The sequence below is a fragment of the Nicotiana sylvestris genome, chromosome 2 (genome assembly GCF_000393655.2).
Source record: "Nicotiana sylvestris chromosome 2, ASM39365v2, whole genome shotgun sequence".
NCBI classification, from domain to species: domain Eukaryota; kingdom Viridiplantae; phylum Streptophyta; class Magnoliopsida; order Solanales; family Solanaceae; genus Nicotiana; species Nicotiana sylvestris.
The window spans coordinates 202862367-202886378 of NC_091058.1; the positions used below are offsets into that span (position 1 = coordinate 202862367).

General features: G+C 36.8%; 1 protein-coding gene across 2 annotated transcripts; it reads left to right on the forward strand.

Moving 5' to 3' along the window:
- Positions 1-5362: 5362 nt before the first annotated feature.
- LOC104224727 (receptor-like cytoplasmic kinase 176) lies at positions 5363-8560 on the forward strand. 2 transcript variants are annotated; one of them, XM_009776416.2, is made up of 7 exons: positions 5405-5507; positions 5726-5838; positions 6362-6678; positions 6839-6974; positions 7066-7208; positions 7306-7429; positions 7906-8560. In XM_009776416.2, the coding sequence occupies exons 2-7, from the start codon at positions 5787-5789 to the stop codon at positions 8346-8348; spliced, it is 1215 nt and encodes a 404-aa protein (XP_009774718.1). In that variant the 5' UTR covers positions 5405-5507; positions 5726-5786; the 3' UTR covers positions 8349-8560. The 2 variants fall into 2 exon arrangements, with proteins under 2 accessions (XP_009774717.1, XP_009774718.1); XM_009776415.2 differs by having other exon boundaries at positions 5363-5838.
- The last annotated feature ends 15452 nt before the right edge of the window (positions 8561-24012 follow it).

Genomic DNA, 24012 nt, shown 5'->3' on the forward strand with positions numbered 1-24012 from the left:
GTATGAAACTCTATAAAATTTAGACCCCCTGCTGAATATGGCTTACACAATGTCCCATGCAACCAGTGCTCTCCTTGAGCTCTCATGACTGCCTGTCCAGAAGAAAATTTTGCATATTCCTGTCATAAGCTGAATGGCCTTCTTTGGGATTAAGAACACCTGGGCCCAATAGGTTTGCATCTCAAATAGAACACTCTTTATGAGTTGGGCCCTTCCACTATATGCTAAATACTTCGTAGACCAACATCTTATTCTTGCAGTCATTCTTTCAACTAGTGGTAGACACTGTTGAACTGTGATCTTCTTTGATGATAGAGGAACTCCCAAATATCTTAATGGTATCTCCCCCTTTGAAAACTGCATCTCTTTTAATATTTGATTCTTCAACCTTGAGTTAACCCTTGCCACATATAAAGAACTTTTCTCTAAATTGGCCTTTAATCTAGATACTTCTGAGAAATGATTAAACTGCTTCATCATCAACTTTACTGAAATTACATCAGCTCTACAACACATGATTAAGTCATCCGCAAAACATATATGAACTATCTCCATCTTGTTGCATCTTGGATGATAGTTAAAATCTGGATTATGTCTCAACTGTTTAAGTGATCTGTTCAAATATTTCATCACTAAGACAAACAAGTATGTAGACATTGGATCTCCCTGTTTTAAACCTCTCTTGGCTTGGAATCTAGGTGTAACTCCTCCATTGAATAGCAATGAATAGCTCACTGTACTTACACATTCCATAATCAGATTGAAAAATTTCATAGGCATCCCAAATTCTAGCAATATCATTCTGAGAAAACCCTAGTTCATTGTATCATATGCTTTCCTAATGTCTACCTTCACTAGATATCTAGGAGGCACTCCTTTTTGTTTGTATCCCTTTACCAATTCATGAGCCACAATTACATTATCCAGAATATTCCTCCCCTCAATAAAAGCTGATTGTGAATATCCTACTAGATAGTCAACTACTAGTTTTAACCTAGTAGTAATAACTTTGGCAATCAGTTTATACAAAGTTGTGCAGCAGGCTATAGGTCTGAATTCCTTCATAAAAGAGGGATTTTTAACCTTGGGAACTAGTGTTACAGTAGTATAGTTCACATCTTTTAGCAACTTTTCAGTTTGTAAGAATTGTGTTGTTGCCTTTGTCACATCCTTATCTATCAAGTGCCAGTATTTCTTAAAAAATTCTGCTGGAAACCCATCGATACCAGGAGCTTTTTCAGCTGGCAGGTCCTTCAAGGCTTGAACTACCTCAGTTTCTGTCACTTCTTGAATGAGAAGTAACTTTTGCTCAGCAGTAATACAAGGTCCATCTCTTGCAATTGTTGGATTTAAACATGGCATTTCTCCTTCGCTTGTTCCCAACAACTTCTGAAAAAAACTTGTAAATTCTTTTTGGATCAGAACAGGGTCTTGTAGTTGAATGCCACCTTCTGTGCAGATTGATGAAATTCTGTTTCTTGCTTGTCTTGCTTTCAATGCTGCATGGAAATATCTCGTATTTGAATCACCATATGCTAGCCATGTTGCTCTTGACTTCTGTCATATCACTTGTTCATGTATTGTTGCCCATTTCTCTAGTTGCATTAGGGTCTCTTTTTCAGTTGTTATAAGCTGTTCATTGAACAAGTCTGCACTTAGGTCTAGCTATACTTGTTTCAGTTCTTCTTCCAGTATACTGATCTTCCTCTCCAACATTGACATTTCTTTGTTCATCTGGGATGTCTCTCTTTCTATAAACTTCAGTTTCCTACAGATTGAGTACATGGTATGTCCATGCACCTGCTGTTCCCACACTTTCTGTACTGCTTCTTTGAAACTCTCTTGGGATAATAGCACATTGACTAATCTGAATGGCCTTGGCAGTTTTTGCTTGGCCACTTCTATTCTGATTATAATTGGAGAGTGATCTGAACATTCCGGGATATGATAGTATGCTTCCAATTTTCCATACTTCATAAACCATAAGTCATTTCCAAATACCCAATCAATCAAGCTGTAGATTCTTTCCTTTGCTTCTCGTTTATTACACCATGAGTAGGTGCACCCTTTTCTATTTAGTTGGCCCAATCCAATTTCTTGAATGCAATTTTGGAAATCTTCCATTTCTGATTGTTTTACTGGCATCCCATTAACTCTATCATGCACAGAAAGAATAACATTAAAATCTCCAATCACCATCCAAGGTTCTGTGATAGAACTGTTAATTTGCTTTGACATTCTCCATAGCTCTTGTCTTTCCTGTTGAGTATTTATCACATATACAAATATTATCTCACAAGCAAATTGTGACTCCTTGTCCTCTACTTTGCAATGTACCAGTTGCATATGAGGTACTAGGATATTCACTGAAACCTTATTAGGTTTCCAACAAATCCACACCCTGCCTCTATTACTGACTAGGTAATTATCATGAATTTTCCATTCTGCTCCAAACTTTCTTTTTATTTTTTCTGCTCTTTTCCGCTTTACTTTAGTTTCTAGACATCCCAGCAGTACCACTTTATTCTTAAGCAAAAAGGACTTCAATTCCTTTTACTTATAGGGCTTATTCAGCCCTCTTGTATTCCAAGAGCATATGATCTTTGTTCCTTGTATCCCCAATGTTGGTGGGTCTTTTGACATGTTGGCATTAGCTTTTTCAGGTTCTATCCTCAATGCACTGAATCTGTTCTTTTGCAGGAACTGCTCCACATCTTCAGTTTCTATCATGGTTCTTGACTTGTTACTCTTTACTTCTACCATTTTTTACTTGCCTCTATTTTTACTCTCTTGAACTATCTGACTCTCCTATGTTGTATTTACTTTTTGATTCTCCTTCTCGAGTTCTTTATTTGGTTTGCTAGCAACTTCAATCACAACTTCAGTAACTGAATCTGTATTAGGTTTAGCTTTCCATTGCTGCTTAATCTTTTTCTTCTGCCTCCTTGGTATTTGCTGGACATTACTGCCTTCACTTACTCTGATTTGTTCCTTGCAACTTGCTTTATGCCTTCCAATTTGTAAGCATTCCTGACAGTACTCTGGCTTCCACTCATACTCAATCAATTGTTCATAGTACCTACCATCAGGCTCCTCTAGTATGACTGAATCTGGGAGGGGTTGGGCCACATCCATTTCAATAAGTACCCTGGCATATGATATCCTTTCTTCATTTGCTGTAAGCTTATCAGTACAAATTGGTTTACCCAAACAACTAGAGATTCGCCCCAAATTTTTTGTGTCCCAATAGTGGATAGGTAAATTAGGAAACACTACCTATATTGGCACTGCATTTAGGGATTCTTCAGCTAGTTTGAAGTTTGGCTCCCATTGTTTCAGAATCATAGGCCTGTTATTATAGGTATAAGTTCCATTCTGTAATATCTTCAATTTGTCCTCTTCATCTTCAAATCTGAATATGAAGTACCCTTCATCATGTAGATATACCTATGGAGTTTTGACAGTATTCCATACCCCATAAACAAATATCAGCATCTCTTTAAAAGTAGGATTACCCCCTATTACATAGCCAATTAGGGCTGACCTCCACTTCTAATTCTGCTTTTCTATAGCATTTGCACTTAGTTTAACAATTTTATTTCCATCTTTCAATGTCGGAGGAAAGTAATTAAGCTCTTGCCCTAATTGTTGAGCTCGATTTCCTTTAGCTACATTCGCTATTGTTGGTTTGACCGCACTCGAGCTTGCAGAGAATGTTAATTTCCTTGCCGCATTGTGTGCTTCAAGTTGCTGGTGTGCTTCCTCCGCCGGTTGCTTCTTTGGTATCTCTGACTGAACTCGGTTCAGTGTTTGCAGTATTGTTGGAGCGCTTCCAATACCCATCATCCATTGCCCTATTTGAATTGGGGCTAAACTTTGTGGGACTCCCGTTTCTGGTGTAACAACTCTCAGTGGTTCTTCTTTGGTTGAGGACAGAGTGGTATCCACCACCGGCGCCGGAATTTGTTTCTTCTTCTAGCGTGCCATGGAAGGCGTACGTTAGTTAGTTTCTCTTAACATATGCCTCTCCCCTTTAATGGCTTTTCGAACTCCAGCACCGTGTTTTTGTGACAAACTTTGTTTTAGTTGTTAAACACGTGCTGTTCATCTTTCATATTAAGAAGATTGGCACTTTTTATTTTAAGTTAAATTCGTATACATTTGTTTGTGGAAGGGTTGAAAGGACAAAATGTCACTGCTTGTAGGTTAAAATTACTTATAGTATATCATGTTAATTATGTTTCAATTTCAAATTATTTATTACAGTATTTAGCTATATTCAAGTCTGTTGAACATATAATTTATTTTAATAAGATTAGCTTTATATTACTCGTTACAATATTTTGAATGACTTACAATTTTTTGGAATCAATGCAAATTTAACAAATAAATAGGGTATAAAGAAAATTCTTATATGAGCTATAACAATTTGTTACGAATAAATTTTAGTGATATTTATACATTTGCTTAGATCTAATATTTTCAAAAACTCTTATAGTCTTGCCACTAACTTATATGCTAGTAAAAAATATAAAATGCTTTTATTATATTTATACTATGTAACTTTGGACTGAGATAAATCCAGATGCAAATTCATGTATTTGATTTTAACTTATTATAGATTGAGGTGAATAATTAAAATTTTAAGTTATATATATCGTCGGTATATTTTAGACTCACCATATCATCTTTATCAATAGTAGGAAACTATCTTATTTTCAAAATTATAGTTTTTACCTATAAATATTATCAAATAATATAATAATATAATTTTTTATTTTACAATGAGGATGCATATAACTTACTTCCCCCGTCTCATATTATGTGTCGTGTTTCTCTTTTACACACACCTTAAAAAATATTAATTAGGAAAGAGATTGAACTATTCTACCCTTATTTATGTCATAAAATATAATCTCTCCTCATTAAATATTTATTATATTTATGTATTATCTTCGTCTTCAAAAATAATTATTACTAAGTGTAAAAAAGGAAAAAAATAATTAATTTTATCTTAAATTTTTATAATAACAAATAACTTGAGATAATCATTTTTAGTGATCACAACCGTTAGTACGAGACGGAGGGAGTATAACTTAATAATTATTGTGGTTGTACAAAGGTGACACCATGCTTTACAAACCTCACCTAGCTTAGGTAGAGTACAAATGGCACCAATACAAATTCAAAGCAATCTCTTTCTACTGTGTGTGTGTGTGAATTAAAGACCAGCAGTCCAAAGAAAGAGAGACAGCTTAAAGATTAGGAAGTAGGACCCATGCCGCCATTAATATCCCCTTCTACCAACCTTCCTCTCCTCTCCTCTAAGTCACTATATTGATTATAAACCAATGCTAAACTTAAGCCAAATTTAGCTCTTTCCTTTCCTTTGGCTTTTTTTTCCCTCTCAGCTTCAGAGAAACCTCTGCTCTACAACAAACAGCCATCATCTTCTTATCTTTCCTACCTCCTGACTTTTCTTTAAAAAAAAAAGAAGTAGAGGTGGGGTGGGTGCTTCTTTTCTTGAAAAGTCTCTACTTTTAGTTTATTTTTTATTTTGCTTCTCTTAGTTTTATATTTCTCGGTTCTTGAAAAAAAAGAGTCATTTGGTGGGAGCTGTAAAAAGGGGTTTCACTTTTATATTCATAATATTTCAGCTTTGAGCTACTTGGATCTACTCTCTGTTTTTTTTTTTACAAGTGGTTGTGTGTTCTGTGATATACAGAGCAAGAGAAGTTTGTGGTAGAAGAAGGGAAGTTCGAAAAGGGTGATTTTCTTGTTTTCTAATGGGGATTTGTTTGAGTGCTAGAATTAAAGCTGAAAGCCCATTTCATACAGGTAAGAATGTGTTTCAAAGGTGTGATTTTTCTACTTCTTTGCTTGCACAATTTGCAAATTTGTTTGACTCATTTCAATTTTCATTGATTTATTTAAGGATGATCATGTCTTAGTTCATATAACTGAAATACAATCAACTTCATCATCATAATAATTAACAGGTGTATAAGTTTGGGTTTCACCAAATTGGCTAGTTGGAGCCGAGGGTCTATGGGAAACAGCCTCTTTACCTTGCACAAGGTAGATTTAAGATCTGCATACACCGTATCCTCCCCCAGACGCCATCTGCTGGGATTATACTGGGTTTTTTGTTGTTGTTGTTGTTGGAGTTTTTGCTAATCTTTAACTTGTTAGTATAGAACCCCTACTATTTGGTAATAAGAGTTTTCCTAATTAGTATATATGTTGCTATCTCTGGTTTTAAGTGGCTGTTTGTGGTTGAATGAGGATATTTTTTGCTAAATTTTGAAGGATACTGGCATTTAAAGCAAGTTATCTAATATATTAAGATAATTGTTAACAGGGCTAAATTCAAGATCTGTCAGCACAGATGGATATGATAGCAATCCAAGCTCGAGGGTCTCAACCGTGCCACCGGCTCCCAGAAGTGAAGGGGAGATATTGCAGTCGGCCAATTTGAAGAGCTTCAGTTTCTCTGAGCTCAGAACAGCCACTAGGAATTTTCGTCCCGATAGTGTACTGGGAGAAGGTGGATTTGGCTCGGTTTTCAAAGGGTGGATTGACGAGAACACATTTGCAGCTACCAAGCCCGGTACAGGTGTGATCATTGCTGTGAAACGGCTGAATCAAGAAGGTTTTCAAGGTCACAGGGAATGGCTGGTGAGTTTCTTGTGTTCCATTTAAGTGCACTGATTATCCCATGAACTGTCGTTACTTATTACAGCGCTTGTTTATGTGCTAATACTTTCTTAACTGAGAGTATCACAAGATTGTAAAGGTTGTCTGCGTTCTAACTTTTATTGTGCCTCTATGTTTATAGGCAGAAGTAAACTATTTGGGACAGTTTTCTCATCCTCATCTCGTAAAGTTGATCGGGTATTGCTTGGAGGATGAACACCGGCTTTTGGTTTATGAGTTCATGCCTCGAGGCAGCTTGGAAAACCATTTGTTCAGAAGTGAGTTCTTTGTCTCCGCCATTTGTAATTTCAACTCTAAACTATGATCAGCGAAGCCTTTGGCGTAAAAGTGTATGTTGTTCTGTAACAGGGGGATCTTATTTCCAGCCTCTATCTTGGAACCTACGATTGAAGGTTGCTCTTGGAGCTGCAAAGGGGCTTGCTTTTCTCCACAGTGCTGAAACCAAAGTGATATATCGAGACTTCAAAACCTCGAATATTTTGCTTGACTCAGTATGTCTGCTGTGAATTAGATCTTTGTGCAATTGCTAATTACGAACCAGGGAACTTTAGCTTACTTGGGTCTGTTGTTTCTCTTATAACATTGTAGAATTACACTGCCAAGCTCTCGGACTTTGGATTGGCAAAGGATGGACCAACAGGTGATAAAAGCCATGTCTCCACAAGGGTTATGGGGACCTATGGATATGCAGCTCCAGAATACATGGCCACTGGTACGATTTCTTTTTCCTGACTCGTGCATTGGTTTCATCTCTTGTTCCCATTTAGCCCAACTTTGATGGAGTATCATATTAATTTGGAACAACAGACAGATACTGATCAGGGCATCTTTGCCTTTATGATGGAAGATCTGCATTCTGCTCTTATCCAAGATCCACTTAACGTGCATTTTGTTTTTATTTTTTATTTTTTACATCATGTTCCTTATGATTCAATTTTCTTGCTTATTCTCAAGAACCTTATTCACGTATAATGCATTTGCACTTCCGCTCCATCTCCAAGTCAGGAACCGTGCTCTTTGTTGACGAACTCTGATTTCTTGATGTTGATGCTTCAATCAGTTGAATATAAGACAGAAATCAGCTTGTTGATTGACTTTACATGTTGAGTTCAAACGTTATCATAAAATCAAATGTACCCTGAATTATGTATTTGCCCATCTCCCTTCTAATTCATCGGTTTGGTACAGGTCATTTAACTACCAAGAGTGATGTGTATAGTTTTGGAGTTGTCCTCCTTGAAATGCTGTCTGGTCGTAGAGCAATCGACAAGAATAGACCATCTGGAGAACACAACCTGGTGGAGTGGGCAAAGCCTTACCTAGGTAACAAACGTAAGGTCTTCCGCGTTCTGGACACCCGTCTTGAAGGCCAGTATTCAATGGACGTGGCGAGTAAAGTTGCTAACCTGGCATTGCGGTGCCTATCCAAAGATCCTCGGTTTAGATCAAGCATGAGTGACATTGTTAAAGAACTAGAGCAACTTTATCAACAATCTAAAGATGCAGGTAATACTCGCAGCCACGGTAACAACCGGCCTAGACCACGTAGACGAAGTGCTGGTGATGTTGGTAATAAACATACTTCAGTTGCTTATCCAAGACCGTCTGCTTCTCCCCTTTATGCTAAATAATTCAATAAATGATATGATGCCTTTTCATGTTTTGCCTTTATGTTTTTCAAGCTGAAGAACCTGCACATTTGCAGAATCAGCTGATTGTACAGTTGTTTTGGTTAATGTATTGGATGTGTTTGTAACTTGAGGAGTCCTCACAGGTCACAAGATGATTTTTTAACACACACTATGGGAATGCAAAGTGCTATTGCATAGTTGATATTGACAAATCTTTTTTCTTGAGGAAAAGTTCTTACCTTTTCAGTCAAGTTATTGTTTTATGTTTATTTCAGCTTTCTTCTTTGTTACATCCCCTTTCTAGAATGTGGCATAGGTGGGGCCAGTGGTGAATAAGGGTGTTCAAGATTTAAAATACGTGTATTAAAAGTGTTTTTTGACTTATATACGAAGTACATTTTCTTGTACTTCTGTATTCATAGTATAATTTTCCGATGATGAGGTACGCCACTGCATGGGGCATTTTATCTTTCCATCTAAAGACGTCATACAATAGATATGACGTAGAAAGTATACTCTTTCTATTCTATTTTATGTGGCATCTTTTCAATTATCTTTTTCTTTGTGCGAAACATCTTTTTATATTTGGAAGCTCTTTAATTTTGGATTTCCCATTTACCTTAAATAAGGTACTTTTACAACCACGAAAATGTTATTAACATATTTAAGCCTAGACATTCTAATGGTACTTTTGATATACAACAAAAGTTATTTCTTTCGTTTTTAAATTTCATATCCAGTAACACCATCATATAAAATTAAATAGAGGCAATATGAGCAAATCTATCACTTTTACCTTATGGTGCAGTTCTCATGCGTCGCATTTACTAGCTCCTCAATAGCCAACTAAAAGATTAACTCTTTATAAAGCGAAGAGGAGGTTGTTTTTAATCAACTAGTGTTAGCACTCACACCATATGTGTTTACTCGTAAAACAATACAGTTGAACTTGTAGCATGGTTTATAAACACGTAAATTAACTCGATCCAAAAATATGAAATAAGTAAGAATAGAGTTAAGATTATAAAGGAAATACAAGCCTGATTGTATGATGAGCCTCTCCGAAAGCAATAATATGAACAAAAGAAAACAAGTAATTTTATAATATGAGAGCGAATTATAGCCTTTGAGTACAGATGGATACTAATTTTTCTATTTATAGCTTTATTTAAGAAGACAAGGTACCCAAATCAAGCTCCTCTTGAATGAGAATAAAATCGCAATTGATGGCTGCATAACGGCTGGCTATTAATACAAAGATTCTTTATCATGACAGCTCATTGAATGTTGTCTTTCCCAACCGATGTCTTCCTTTCGAATTTTTGTTATCGGTTCTCATGCCTTTGGAATTTACACAATACCGAACTCATGTTTGTATCAGATGTCAAGTATTTGCTAACTCACATATTACCTGTCTCTAGTTACATGTGTCACCCCGTCATTCATCTACCTATCGCTAATCACTTTTACTACATATAGATAATCCCCCTACTTTTTGGTGACAATACTTTAGTGTTATCGTGAAGTAGATAAAACTTCTTTCCTTAACGAGTAAGTTTCTGAATAGTTTCTAACACTTGAAAGGACGCATGTCTCTTCACATTTAATGACTCAAACACGTGTTATCCCATGATTTAGCAAATATTTTTGCTAGTTTTCTAGGTAATCATGACCATGAATTATGCCTCTTATAAACTTATTCACTATTCATCACTTTTACCTTTCACTTTTACAAATCCTTATTCTTCTTCAAATGTCCTCAGAATCATACTGCAAATTTCCATTCTTCTCAGTAAAATTTTCTTACCCAATTTTTTTATCATCATGTCTTCCGTTGCTTCCCTCAAAACTCTGGCCTTCTCTTCGATGGTGGCCCTAGAAGAACAAAACTAAAGAAGTCGATGCCGACTTCGAGCCTCCTACCGTTAACACCATCATGCGCCTTCAACTTAACACCAGTCAGACCTTCAAGTCCAAAAAGAACCTGTTAATCCCAAAAGAGACAGACACTAGTCTACTCACTTGTATCATTCTTCCATTCATCTTTCCAACATTCCCGTCGTGAAAGAAGATTGCGATTGGAATAACATCGAAATCTTTGCCCCCAATGAGGCGGAGAGTGTTACCTTCACTAAACCAGGTTTCATGTATATTTATACGAACCCTTTCACTTTGAGATTGGGTCATGAGATTGACCCCATAATACTAGAATTCTTCTATCGTTACCAAATTTTCTTGGCTCAAGTAGGCCCATCAGTATGCTGCACGGTGGCTTTTCTTCGAAGACTGTGCCTCTGAGATTAGGAAAACCTTAGCCCTCGCTCATGTGATCAATTTCTATTCCCCAAAGATATTCCGTGGAGGTGTGCAAAATCTCAGCAAATGAGTCCACCATGACATCCTTACTAGCACTGATGGCATGATCGTGGATGGATGGAACGGTTCGTTATTATTGCTATCAGGGACATTCTCCCGACAACATTTCCTCCCATTCCTGAAGCTTGGAATCTTATTCGTAAGTCTTCGGATATCTTTCCCTTTCCGTGTTTAAAAAGACTTTCTCCCTTTATTGACATTTTATTTTTCTTATTCCAACTACTCATTGGGAACCACCACAGTTTAAGAACCTGGCCCAATGGGTACAAAACATCTGGACATTTCTACACCGAACTCTTGAAGATAGAAAGAAATGGCTCCCATATTTAATTGGAAAGCCAAAAATCATGGTAAGTAAAGGCTCTTCCTTCCTTATTTCACTTTTTATCATGACTTAGAATCAATTTCTTTTTGCTACACACAGGTCTTCCGAAGGGATCTGTTGTTGGCCATGTTGTTGAAGTTTTCGATGACCTAGAGGAAGCCCAACAGTGATTACAAGATATCCTCAACCGGAAGAGGGCACGCAAAGTCGCTCTTACTTACGATGAAGGTGCTTCCTCCCGGAGTCCCTAACCCAAGGACAAAAAATTAAAGAGAAAACGTACCTCCATGCCAGAGACTCGAGAGAAGACTTCAACCAAAGAAACTCCAACTAGACCAGTCACAGTGGTCCTTGATAATGAAGGAACTGATGATGAAGTGGCTCCTCTGCAAAGAAGAAAAAGAATTTCATTAGCTCAACCGGATGTTCAGTCGGGTGAACTTCAAACTCCACAAGCTGAAGAAGTTCAAGGACTCTCCACGAAAATAGGATTGGCCGAAAATGCTGCATCTCATTTTTGAATCCGCATTGTTGATTCCGGTTAGAAGAGTTCTACCCCTGACATTCCTCCGCCATCAACTTCTGAGCTAGCTTCAATCATATCTCCTTCTACACCAACTGCTACCTCTCCACTAGCCCCATCCGAACAGGCATAAAATATTCCTTCCCCACGATCATCCGACCACGAAAATTTGGGGAGCACTTACCTGATACCCACTCAATACCTTAATGGAAAATAAAGTGTCATTATCGTAGTTTCGAATGAGTGCCACATGCTTTTAAAGCTAGTGGAGGTTTCCAACTACCTGAAGTTGCTGGCCACAGAAAACTATTGGATAAAAATGGACTCCCTCTCTGCCGAATGTCTGATAAACACCAACATGAACTGTTCGGCTCTGGCATCAATCTAACCTTCTTATATTCCCTTTTTATTTGTTAGTCTTTGCCTTTATAACTGTAGCTTAATCTTTCTAGGCTAACCTCCTTGCTTCCGAGGGCCTGCAAAATTTGATTTAAGATAAATAAACAAAATCAACTTGTCGAGTGCCTCCTCGTGTTGGAAGCAAAATTTGCTTAAATGGGCAAGTTCGAGGCTCAATTAGAGAAATACGAGTAATATAGAATTGCCCACAGCCAAGAAGCCACTCAATTATACGAGGATCTTAAGGAGGCAAATGCCAAGTGGGCTGAACTGCATGATACCGTAACTGCGACAACCGAGCGTGAGTCTACTTTTATCCAGCAAATCAACAACTTGGAAGCAGACTTACGCTTGAAAACCAAAGAGGTTGTGGCTGCTGAAGAGAAGAGAGAAAAAATGGAAGAATGGCTTAGAAATGTTATGGAGCAGAACCAACTCCATGTGAAAACCAATATTGAACTTTATTCCAAGATCAACATTGTGATAGCTAAATAATATCAACTTTATTCCAAAATCAAGAAACTCCAATCTAAACTCCAAGATCAAGAAGATTATTTCCTCCTAGAGAAAACTCATGCAATTTATCATATGAGGAGAAAAACTTTGGAGGCAGCCAAGGAGGGTATTGCTGACATTGATGATTGCATTACCAAGGCTCGCGGATTGGAGACAATTTCTCTCGAAAACTTGCCTGCTCGGCTCATTGCTACGAGTTCTTCGAATAGTAGTTCGGAGTACTCCAAAAGCTGAGGAGAAAGCTATAAAATAAGAAGATAAGTAAGAAGGCCTCGAACCGAAGGCGAACAATCTTCTCATGCAAATAAAACCAAAGACAATTCTCTTCCTTCGGGCTCTGCAGACAAATATGATTGATGTATAAATTTTTCTTTTTCCTTTGTAACTATGTCAAAAACTCTTCATTGAGTTTGTAATTTCAAATAATGAACAAAGTCTTTTGCTTAAATCTTGTGTAAAAAATATTCTTTTTACTTAACTAATAAAGATTCGATATTCTTTTTGTTTTTATCCGATAACTTTGATCCTGGGCATTTACACTTTCAGAATCTACCCTTTGAATATGAGGTTTTCATAAGACAGGGCCCATATGGTTAAACTGCTATTGAAGAGGATGTATTTTGTTTATTTCGGTATAAGTATTTGAAGTTTAATTAACTTACAAATTAAAAATAAACTAACTTATCATTTGGACAAGAAATAAGATAAATACAAAAGGACCTTGGTTTATTCCTTCCATATTTAAAAGTACATTTACATAAACATTCATTTTCTTAAGTAAATAAAGCTGCCAATGCATGTTGCTAACTTATACAACTTATTTCTATGGGGATGATCATACAATTTTCGGTCTTGATAAGACATAGATATCGGTTCTAACAGTCCCCTATCTCCGTGACACTTTTAGTGCCCTAGTATGTTATAGTTCCTCCTCCCAGTGTTCAGATGCTAAGTATGAGAATTCGAAAACAAGAGATCTTACTATTGCTGATGACCATTTCTTTGTAGTATGCTTAACATTGTTGCCTCAATAAAAACCTTGCCAGAAAAATTCAATTGGGACAAAAACTGGATGAAGGGGAAAAAAGGGCAACGCATACTTTCAGAATCAACAAAGATCTTCAGCAATAATACCCTTTGATGTGAGTCACGTTCCAATTGCTTGGCGATTTATTCCATTTTGATTCTCCAATTGATACGAACCTTTTCTAGCTATAGCAGAAATCCGATAAGGTCCTCCTCACATTGGTCCCAACTTTTTGGCGTTAACCTCTCGAGTACTTTGAGCTACCTTTCTCAAACTAAATCTCCAACTTTGAAATATCGAATATTTACTCTACAGTTGTACTATCTTTCCATTCTTTGCCTTTGTGCCACCATCCTCACATATACTAGATTTTGATGTTCTTCAAGCAAATCTAGTTTACTCGAAGGCTTCATTATTTGCCTTTTCATTTTCTCGGGAATATCTTATGGTCGATTCCCCAATCTCCACCGGATCAAAGATTCCACACCGTATACAAGTGAAAATGGTGATTCACCTATGCTCGATTTCGTCATTCCTATGCCCATAACACATCTGGTAGCTCGTCTTGCCAATTAACTTTAGCATCTTCTAACTTGTTTATGAGATTTTGAATTATTATCTTGTTGGTAGACTCTTCTTGTCCATTAGCACTTAGATGATACGGAGAATATGTAAGCCGTTTGATCTTCAATCCTTCCAAAAACTTATTAACTTTGGAACCTATAAATTGTAGCCTATTGTCACAAACAATTTCTTTTGGCATTCTAAACTGACATGTGGTGTGATTTCATATGAAACCCATCACTTATCGTTCTCCGATCTTTTTGTAAGAACCCGCTTCAACCCATTTAATTGATCAATTTAAACCAAAAGAAATTTTACCTGCCTGGTTCCATATGGTAAGGCACCAACTATGTATATTCCCCATTTCATAAACGGCCACAGTGAAACCACCGTATGAAAAATTTCTATAGGTTGATGCATTAACTGTGCATGACACTGATATTTATCATATTTTTGTTCAAATATCTTTGCGTCTTGCTCCATCCGGGGTCAATAGTAGTCAACCCTTATTAATTTGAGAACCAACTAGTCTACACTGGAGTGGTTCCCTCACACTTCTTCATGAACTTATCTTATTGCGCAGTCAGCCTCCGATGTCCCTAAATACCTAGACAATGGTCCTTGAAAAGACCTCATGTATGATTGACCGTCAACAAGACACTAACGAGCATCTTTAGTCTGTAGTTCCTGGGATGCTTTAGGATATTCAGGCAATTTTTCATGCCTTAAATACTCTATAAACTCATTTCTCCAATCCCAAATTAGTTTAGTTGAGTTAACTTCATAATATTCGTCCACGTCCAACTCCTTTCATTTCTGTGGACGACCCCAAGTTGGTTAATGCATCTGCCTCCATATTTACTTCTCTCGGAATGTGGATGATCGACCATTCCCTGAATCGGGAAAGTAATACTTTAAACTTATTCAAGTACTATTGCATGCGCTCCTCCTTGGTGTCTAAAATTCCATACTCCTGATTCACCACCAGCTCGGAGTCGCCCTTTACTTCAATCACCTCAGAGCCTATTTCTCAAGCTAATTCAAATCCTACAACCAAAGCCTCATACTCGGCTTCATTGTTAGTTAATGGTACAGTTCTAATGACTTGTCTCAAGGTTTCCTGAAGGAGTGATTAATACTACCCCGAGATCGAACCCTTTTATGTTAGAAGCTCCATCTGTAAACAAGGTCCAAACACCTGATACAGTCCCCGATACCAATCTGCTTCCTTAGCCGCTAAAGGCATCAATCCTAGTCTAAAGTTATCCACAAAGTCGGCTAAAACTTGTGACTTGATTGCAGTCATGGGTTTGTATTCAATGTCAAATTCACTAACTTCGATTTCCCATTTAGCCAATCGACCCGATAATTCAAGTTTATGAACGACATTTCTCAAGAGAAAAGTTGTCACAACAACTATGAAATGAATAAGGTCTTAAGCTTTCGAGAGATGACTACAAGAGTTACGACTAACTTTTCAAGGTGCGGATAAAGTGTCTCCTCTCCCGATAAAATTTTAGTAACATAGTAAACATGAAATTACTTATTTTCCTCCTCTCGGACCAGAACAACACTTACCGCTACTTTCAAGACCGCTAGATAAATTAACAATTGCTCACCTTCCATCTTTTTTTACAACAACGGAGGGCTTGAAAGGTACCCTTTTGAGTCTTTCAATGCTTGTTGGCATTCCGGCGTCCACACAAGATAGTTTTTCTTTTTCAAAAATAAAAAGAAACGATGACATTTCTCTGAAAACCTTGAGATAAGCCGGCTTAGAGACGCCAACCCGCCGGTCAACTTTTGTAATTCTTTCACACATGTTAATTTATCTGGGATATCCTCGATGGATTTGATCTTATCGGGGTTTATTTCTGTTCATTTTTGAAAAACCAAAAACTCTAGGAACTTTCCGGAGCGAACCCCGAAAGTGCATTTTTCAGGTTTGAGCTTCATATTGTACTTTCTCATAATATCAAATGTCTCTTGTATATAAGCCAAATGATCTCATGTATTAAGAGACTTGACCAACATATCAATATATACCTCCATTGTTTTACTAATTAGTTATTCAAACATTTTATTAACGAGCCTATGCTAAGTGGCTCTGACATTTTTAAGCCCAAAAGGCATCACATTATAGCAATATGTGCCAAAATTTGTGATAAATGACGTTTTTATTGATTTTTTGGGTGCATCATAATTTGACTATACCCGAATACGCATCAAGAAAGCTCATTAACTCATGTCAGGTCATAAAATCGATCATTTGATCAATGTTTGGAAAGGGGAAAGAGTCCTTAGGACATGCCTTATTCAAATCTTTATACTCTACATACATTCTAAATTTATTATTCTTCTTAAGTACTACTACAATGTTAGCTAGCCAATCAGGGTAATTTACCTCTCGGATATATTCAGTAACCGAGTTATTTTTTCTTTGACAAACCTATTTCTAACCTCTGCTATCGGTCATTTCTTCTGCCTTACTAGAGGGAAGGTAGGATCCAAAATCGGCTTATGGACAACCACTTCCAATGGAATACTATCATATCTAAATGTGACCATGCAAATCAATCATAATTAGATATTAGAAAATCTATAATTTTTAATTTGAGTTCGGGACTTAACCGTATTCCTAAATGGAATTTCCTTTCTAATAACTCTATGAACAAGTCCACTTGTTCGAGCTCTTTAGCTGTTGATTTAGTCGCATTTGTTTTCTCCAGTACCTGGAAAGACCTTAGTACCTGATAAAATTCTGATGATTTCTCTTTTCCATTATCTACCATAAGGGTGAAAGAGGGCACCAACTCATGTAGTTGCTATTTGGTTGATTCTTTTCCCTTGCTATTGGACAAGGTAACTGCATTTATTTCTCTTGCAGCCGGTTGATCTCCTCTGATATGCTTGACTCCCTATGGTGTGGGTAATTTCATCAATTGATGAAAAGTTAAAGACACAACCTTCATTTCATACATCCAAGGCCTACCAAGGATCACGTTTTATTCTATATCGCCATCTACCACTCTGAACAGAATGGTCTTCATTATGCCTTCGGCATATGCGAGCAGTAAAATCACTCTCGGGTCATTACACTTGTTAAGTTGAACTCAACCAAAAGCTTTATTGTCGGAAATTTATTTTCGATAAACTTTGCTTGCTCCAAAACTCTCCATTGGATAATATTGGCTTAACTACCTAGATCAAACAACACACGTTTAATTTTAAAATCTAAGACATTAGCAGATATTACCAGAGCATCATTGTGTGATAGAAGAAATCCATCAACATCCTCTTCTGTGAAAGTGATGTCATCTTATAAAGCTTCCTGGATCCTCTTGCCATGAGTTATTGATATCTTCATCTTCTTTGCTGCTGAAAATGTCACCCTATTTACATTGTTAGCACCAAAAATCGTATTTATCGTCATACGAGGTAACCGTGCAGCCGGTTTTGATGGTTCCATAACATCTCAATTTTACCAAAATTATTCTTGATCCGATCACTTAGAAATTCTCTGAGGTGACCATTCTTCAACAATGTTGTCACCTATTCACGAAGGTGCTGCCAGTCTCCAGTCTTGTGACCATATGTTCTATGGAACTCATACCATAGATTAGAATCCGATCAAATTGGTTTTGGAAACCTAGCCTCCTTAGTGTTTCTCGTAGCTGACACCAATTATACTAGGCCGATGTTAAAATTATAGTCAGATAATCAGGGGTATGCTGAATATCGGGACCCCAATGTCTCATTTTCTTTTAAATCCCTATTATTCCAACCACGATCCATTCTTCTATCGGTATCAAAATTGTTGATGAATGAAATTCTTTATTTCCATGCCCCTCAACCCTTTCATAAGGCTGAAAGCGACTCCTAAAGACTTTCGATCTGCATCAAAATTAGTTTTGAATTTTTCCTGATTCCAATCAGGATCTATCCTTTAGAAGACACTTAAGAACTGAGTTGATCATCTACAATTCGATCTTTGAGTTATATCAATTTTGGACATCTACCCATGTAGTTTCCTGGAATTCCAGTAGGTATTCCTTCATTTTTCTGGAGTCATTGAAGCTCAACGGATTAATACCTTTGGTGAATGCTTGAGCTGCCCACTCATCAGGTAATGTCGGAAATAACATCCTCTCCTTCTGAAACCAAATCATGAACTCTCATAATAGTTCGGATTCTCTTTAGGCAATTCTAAATATGTACACCTTTCTAGATTGGATTTTTCTTGCCCAACATGATCTTTAATGGAAGAATCTACAAGCATTTCAAAAGAATCAATGAAATAGTTAGTTAAAAGAGAATACTAGGTTAAAGCACCCTTTGTTAGGGGTTCGCCAAAATTTTTCAACAAAACATATTCGATCTCGTGCGGAGTCAAGTAATGTCCCTTTACAGTCGTAGTATAAATCGTTATATGCTCTTATAGATCTGAAGTCCCATCATACTTTGGAATATTCTTGAATCTTTTTGGGATTAATTTCGGGGCCGCACTTGGTTTGAATAGCAGCTGCATATATTTCTTTGAATCCGGTCTCTTTAGTTCCGATGGAGCTTTCGATATCTGATCCATCCAAGATTTGAATTCTTTAGCATTTTGGTCCATTCGTTCATTCATCTCCCTCATGATATTGAGTTCGGTCTTGAAAGGATCATTGGCATTGTGGTCATTTCCAGATCCACTACTTGTACCACAAGCCTCATTAAAATCAAACTCCTCCCTAGGAGTGTTGTTGCCGGTTCTTTAAACTATTTGATTTACAGGGATGCTGGGAGGAATCCGAACTTCTGTATTAGAGTTATTGGAAGCAACCTAAAGTGCCTGCTTCAATTATTTCATCACCTGGTCTTGTCGTGAGAGGTGATTCATAATTTTCCTTTATTGCTCTCTCAAGATTTTGATCGTTTCAACAACCTGTTCGTCATCCGCATCATCAGGAGTTGAACTTGTCACATGACAAGGATTTGACCTTTGCAAACTGGAGTTTTATTTTATCTTCTTCATTGCAAGTTTCGCCAGTTGAATCATCATATTGGAACACATCTTCACGTTCGTTGTGTTCTCCAACAATATAGAAATTGTTCACATTGTTAGTTGCCATATATGATATTTCTTTTGCGAAAGAAAAGAATCAAACTTTGTTAGTAACAAATGAATGGATCAAAGTAATTATATAGTTGTCTATGCCCCACGGTGGGCATCAAACTATTTACCCATAAAAATAGTACAGTCAAATTTTGTAGCGTGATTTATAGACACGTGAATTAAATTAGTCCAAATATATGAAATAAGTAAGAATAAAGTGAAGATTATTAAAGAAATTCAATCCTGATTGTATGATGAGCCTCTCTAGAAGCAATAATATGAACAATATTAAGAATAAAAGAAAGCAAGTAATTTATTAATATGAGAGCGAATTATAACCTTTGAGTGCAGATGATTTTTTGTGTCTCACAATGGATATTAATTTTCCTATTTATAGCTTTATTTAGGGAGACAAGACCCCCAAATCAAGTTGCTCTTAAATAAGAATAAAACTGTCATTGATGGATGCTTAACGGCTGGCTATTAATACAAAGATTCTTTATAATGGATGTTCATTGAATGTTGTCTTTCCCAACTGATGTTTTCCTTTCAAATCTTTGTTATCGGTTTGCATGCCTTCGGAATTTACACAATATCGTGCTCATATTTGTATCCGATGTCAGCTATTTGTTGACTTATATATTACCTGTCTCCAGTTACATTGTCACCTCGTCATTCATCCACCTCTCGCTAACCAATTTTACCCCACACAATATGCAGTTTGTTTTAAAGCAAATTAAATTTGGCAAATAATAATTGAGCTTATTTGAGCACATTAGGTCATATTATTTTAATTATTATATCACATCCCAACCTTGGGTGGTATGACCGGCGCATGACGCCCGAAGGCCCGTGCGAAACGACGCCCATACTTAGACCTCCCAACATGAAATCTGGGCCCATCAGGCCTCCATGTATAATAGTAAGATAGAATATTCACAATTGACAGGCGGAAGAAACTTCTACTTTAAATACATATATTCAACTGTTGCCAACGCAGTCATACATGTATTTACTTACACATTGAACACTAGTCTGCAAGCATTTAAGAGTACCATAATATACAACTTGGTCGGGAAAAGGCCCTACCATACCCAAAATGATAGAGACATATACTCCAGTACCAATCGGTTTCCATATATCTACTCCAAATAAGTGGAGTGTAATAACCAATAGTTGAGACAGGCACCCTACTGAGGAGGTGAGACAGGCACTCTACTGAGGAGGGACGTCACCGGTTCTATTTGTATCTGTGGGCATGAACACAACGCCCAGAAGAAAGGGGCATCAACATGAAAGATGTGCTGAGTATTTAAGACGGATAATGTATGTAAACCAAAAACATAACATAAGAGATATGAATACACAAGTTTAACCTGAATACTGAAGACAAGCCACTGGGGCGTACACTGCAGTAACCATGAATCATGAATGTATGCAAGTTTCGTACGGGTTAAGCTACTTATTAGGGCTATGCATTAAATATAATATAATATTATTCAACCACTCTTTGGGAATATCATCTCACTGTGAGCACGTGATTTTTTCCCTATGTAAAATACTCCTACAAATTAAAGAAATAATTTTTTTTTCTAATTGTTTGAAATTTTATAGGATTTTGGTAGGATTGTTTGTTAATTGTTTGCATTTCTGCGCATATTTACTTTTATTAAAATCATGAAAAAAATACTAAAAATACCATGCATTGTATTTAGATATTGTGTTCATATTTTAGGGTTAATTAGTTAATTAATTGCTTTATTAAAAATGAAAATCACAAAAATGGCTCACTTTTGCATTCTAAGCTTTTAAATTTTGGATTATTAATTTTTCTCTTTTAATTTAGGATCAATTAATATTTATAAATTTTATAGTTAGATAATTAACTTGATTTTATGATTTAAATTAAAATTAGGAATTTAATTTAAGTTTTTATTTAATATATTTTTTAAAAAAAAGAAAAAAATTAAGAAGGAAATAGAAAGGGTTGGTCTTTAAATTAAAATTGGGCGAATTTGATAATAAGCCCAAATTCCACCCCAAATCCACCCCTTACCCAGCCCCTCACTCCAGCCCAAAATACCCTTAAACCCGCCCAGCCAACCGGTTCGACTCGCCCCACTACCCCTTAATATATAAACCCCATTATAACATTTCCCCCAAAACAAACCCCAAACCTGAAAGACCTAGAAACGGCGCCCAATGCACTGTTCACCGTCTCCCTTATCTGAGCCAACCTCAACTCAGGCGAGTTCACTCACACACGGGACCCATCTCTCCACATCACTCTAATCTTAACGGATTTCTGACAAAATAGAAGATTCCTTCCGAATTTGCACGTTTTTAGTCCCTTGATCGATTTGTTGGAAGAATGGGAGCCGTGGATGGATGGAAATCAATCAATGCCTTCCATTTGTCCCTAAAATCATTCACAAAGGGATTGCATTTTTTGGATTTTTTGAAGAAGGTTATAGAAATATGGGAGGCTTATATAAGGTAAGGATTTTCTTGGAAAGGGAGAGCAGATTTTGAGAGAGGATTTTCGGAAAGAAATTGAAAGCAGAAAATTAGGGTTCAAAATATTTTTCTTCTCTTCTACTGTTCTTTTTTTTTCGTTTCTGGTCTGAGAACAGAGAAAAAATACAAAAATATTGTTGAAGTGTTCTATGGTTTCATTTCAATGTCAATTACTGATATTTATTAAATTCTGAAAATAAGCCTAACAAACAGCGACCAAGTAAACATGATCACTTTGTTTCCTCGATCTCTTCCAGCGAATTTAAATGTATTTGAGTTGGTTTTCTTATGGATGTTTCACGGTTTGGATATACTTTGTCTCTTTGAGCATATGTCATTGAAGTGCTATTTTATCATTAAACTTGTCATATTCTTTTGATAATTTTGTGTGAATAATCATGACTAAAAATTGATGTTCATTTGTTAATGACTGAGATTATAGTGTTGGCATTACTGTTTCCTCATCTAGTCGTAAGAATTAATAGGTTTTACAAACTAAGTGGCTAAAATTTTGAAACGCAATAGGGGCTACATTTACAATGGGATAAAATGGCTAAAATCAGATTTCTTAAAGGGGTTGTTAATTAAATATAAGGCAAAAAATAAAACCTTACTAGCTAGTATAGTTTTGAATGAAAGGTTAGCCTTTAAAGTTTAAATCAGAGGATGGCGAACAAAATACACGTCTTCTCAGATCTTCTTTCTATAATCCATGACCATTCACATGCTATCTAAACTTTGGGAAAACTAATTGACCTATGAACCCCGTAGCTTGCTTTAGGCGCGACTTAATCTATCGTCGTGATTGTGGACACGTTCGCGTAACATAATTATGATTCTTAAAACAAAATCGGAGTATGCGTTCGCACAACTTCGACTAAACTTTCTTAATAATAATAAAGCGTTATTAATTGTGGACACGTTCGCGTGACATGATTTTCGACACGCCAAACAAATAGGTACACGTGCGCGTGACCTGTTTTAAGATAATTTCTTAATTAAAAGAGGCAAATGCACATAGGTTCTAAAATGAGTAATTAGACAATTTGATTAAGCCAAGTATAATCAAAGCGACCGTGCTAAAACCGCGGAACCCGGGAATGCCTAACACTTACTCCCGGGTTAACAAAATTCTTTATCCGAATTTTTGTGTTCGCAGAACATAAATAAGAGTCAAAACCTTCCTCGATTCGGGATTTAAACCGGTGACTTGGGACACCATAAATCATCCCAAGTGGCGACTCTGATTTTGATATAAATAATCCCGTTTCGATTGTCACTTAAATTGAAAAAACTCCCTTATATCCCTTCCGGGGGTAGTAAAAAGGAGGTGTGACAGCTCTGGCGACTCTGCTGGGGATAAAAACCCAGAATCTCTGGTTCAGGGTTCAAGAATTCGAGCTTTTTAATATGATTTTATTTGGCTTTATTTATTGTTAATATTACTGTATTTTGTGAACCTTTTGTGCTAATGACTGTCTATTTACCGATTTGATATTATTTGAATTGTATATAACTGTCTTCTTACGTCACCCCTCTTAGTCTTCTAAAAATGATGCACACATTCGCGTGGTGCGCTTTTTCTATAGAAGTCATCCCAAATAGAACGAGGCTGAGCCAGTAACAAGGCCGGGTAGACTTTAGTGCTCCTGGTACGTTGCCCCCTATTCGGCTCGAGTTGTCCACTCGGGTAAGACATGTCAAGAACACAACCCCAGGTTTAAACTTAGAATAACACAACCTCATGCTGGATCCCTAGTAGGAATGTTTGTTTGCATCACGTGCATTTGACTTTGAGGACTCAACACAAGGGTTGAGTCCGTCTAGGACAGGTGTACCCAAAATAACAGACCATCCTGATACATCCTATGTGCTATGTGAACATTTATTTATTTCGGCTTGCATGTTGACCGGCTAGGAAAAGTAAATTAAGAGGAAAACCAAGAGTGATGTAGGGAAGAAATAAAGCCCGGTTCTAAAAAATCCCTGGTATTTGGAAATGTCCCGAAACTCTGTCAAAATTTTCAAAAAAAGAGAGAAAAAGAACAGAGTCAAGGAAAAAGAGTCATTTCAAAATGAGTCAATAATATATCTCTTCCAAATATGTCAAAACTGACCGAACTACGCATGATCTGATTCTCACCGGATGTGGAATACGTAGGCAACCTACATAAGGGTCGGCCTTATTTTTTGAAAAGAAAAAAGAAGAAGAAGAGTAAATAGTCAAATAGATGTAGTTTGGGCCGACCCAGCTTCGGTCATGTCTTAAGCCATTCTTGCCGGGATAGCCTTAGAGTATCTTTCTGTTGTCGAAGGTCT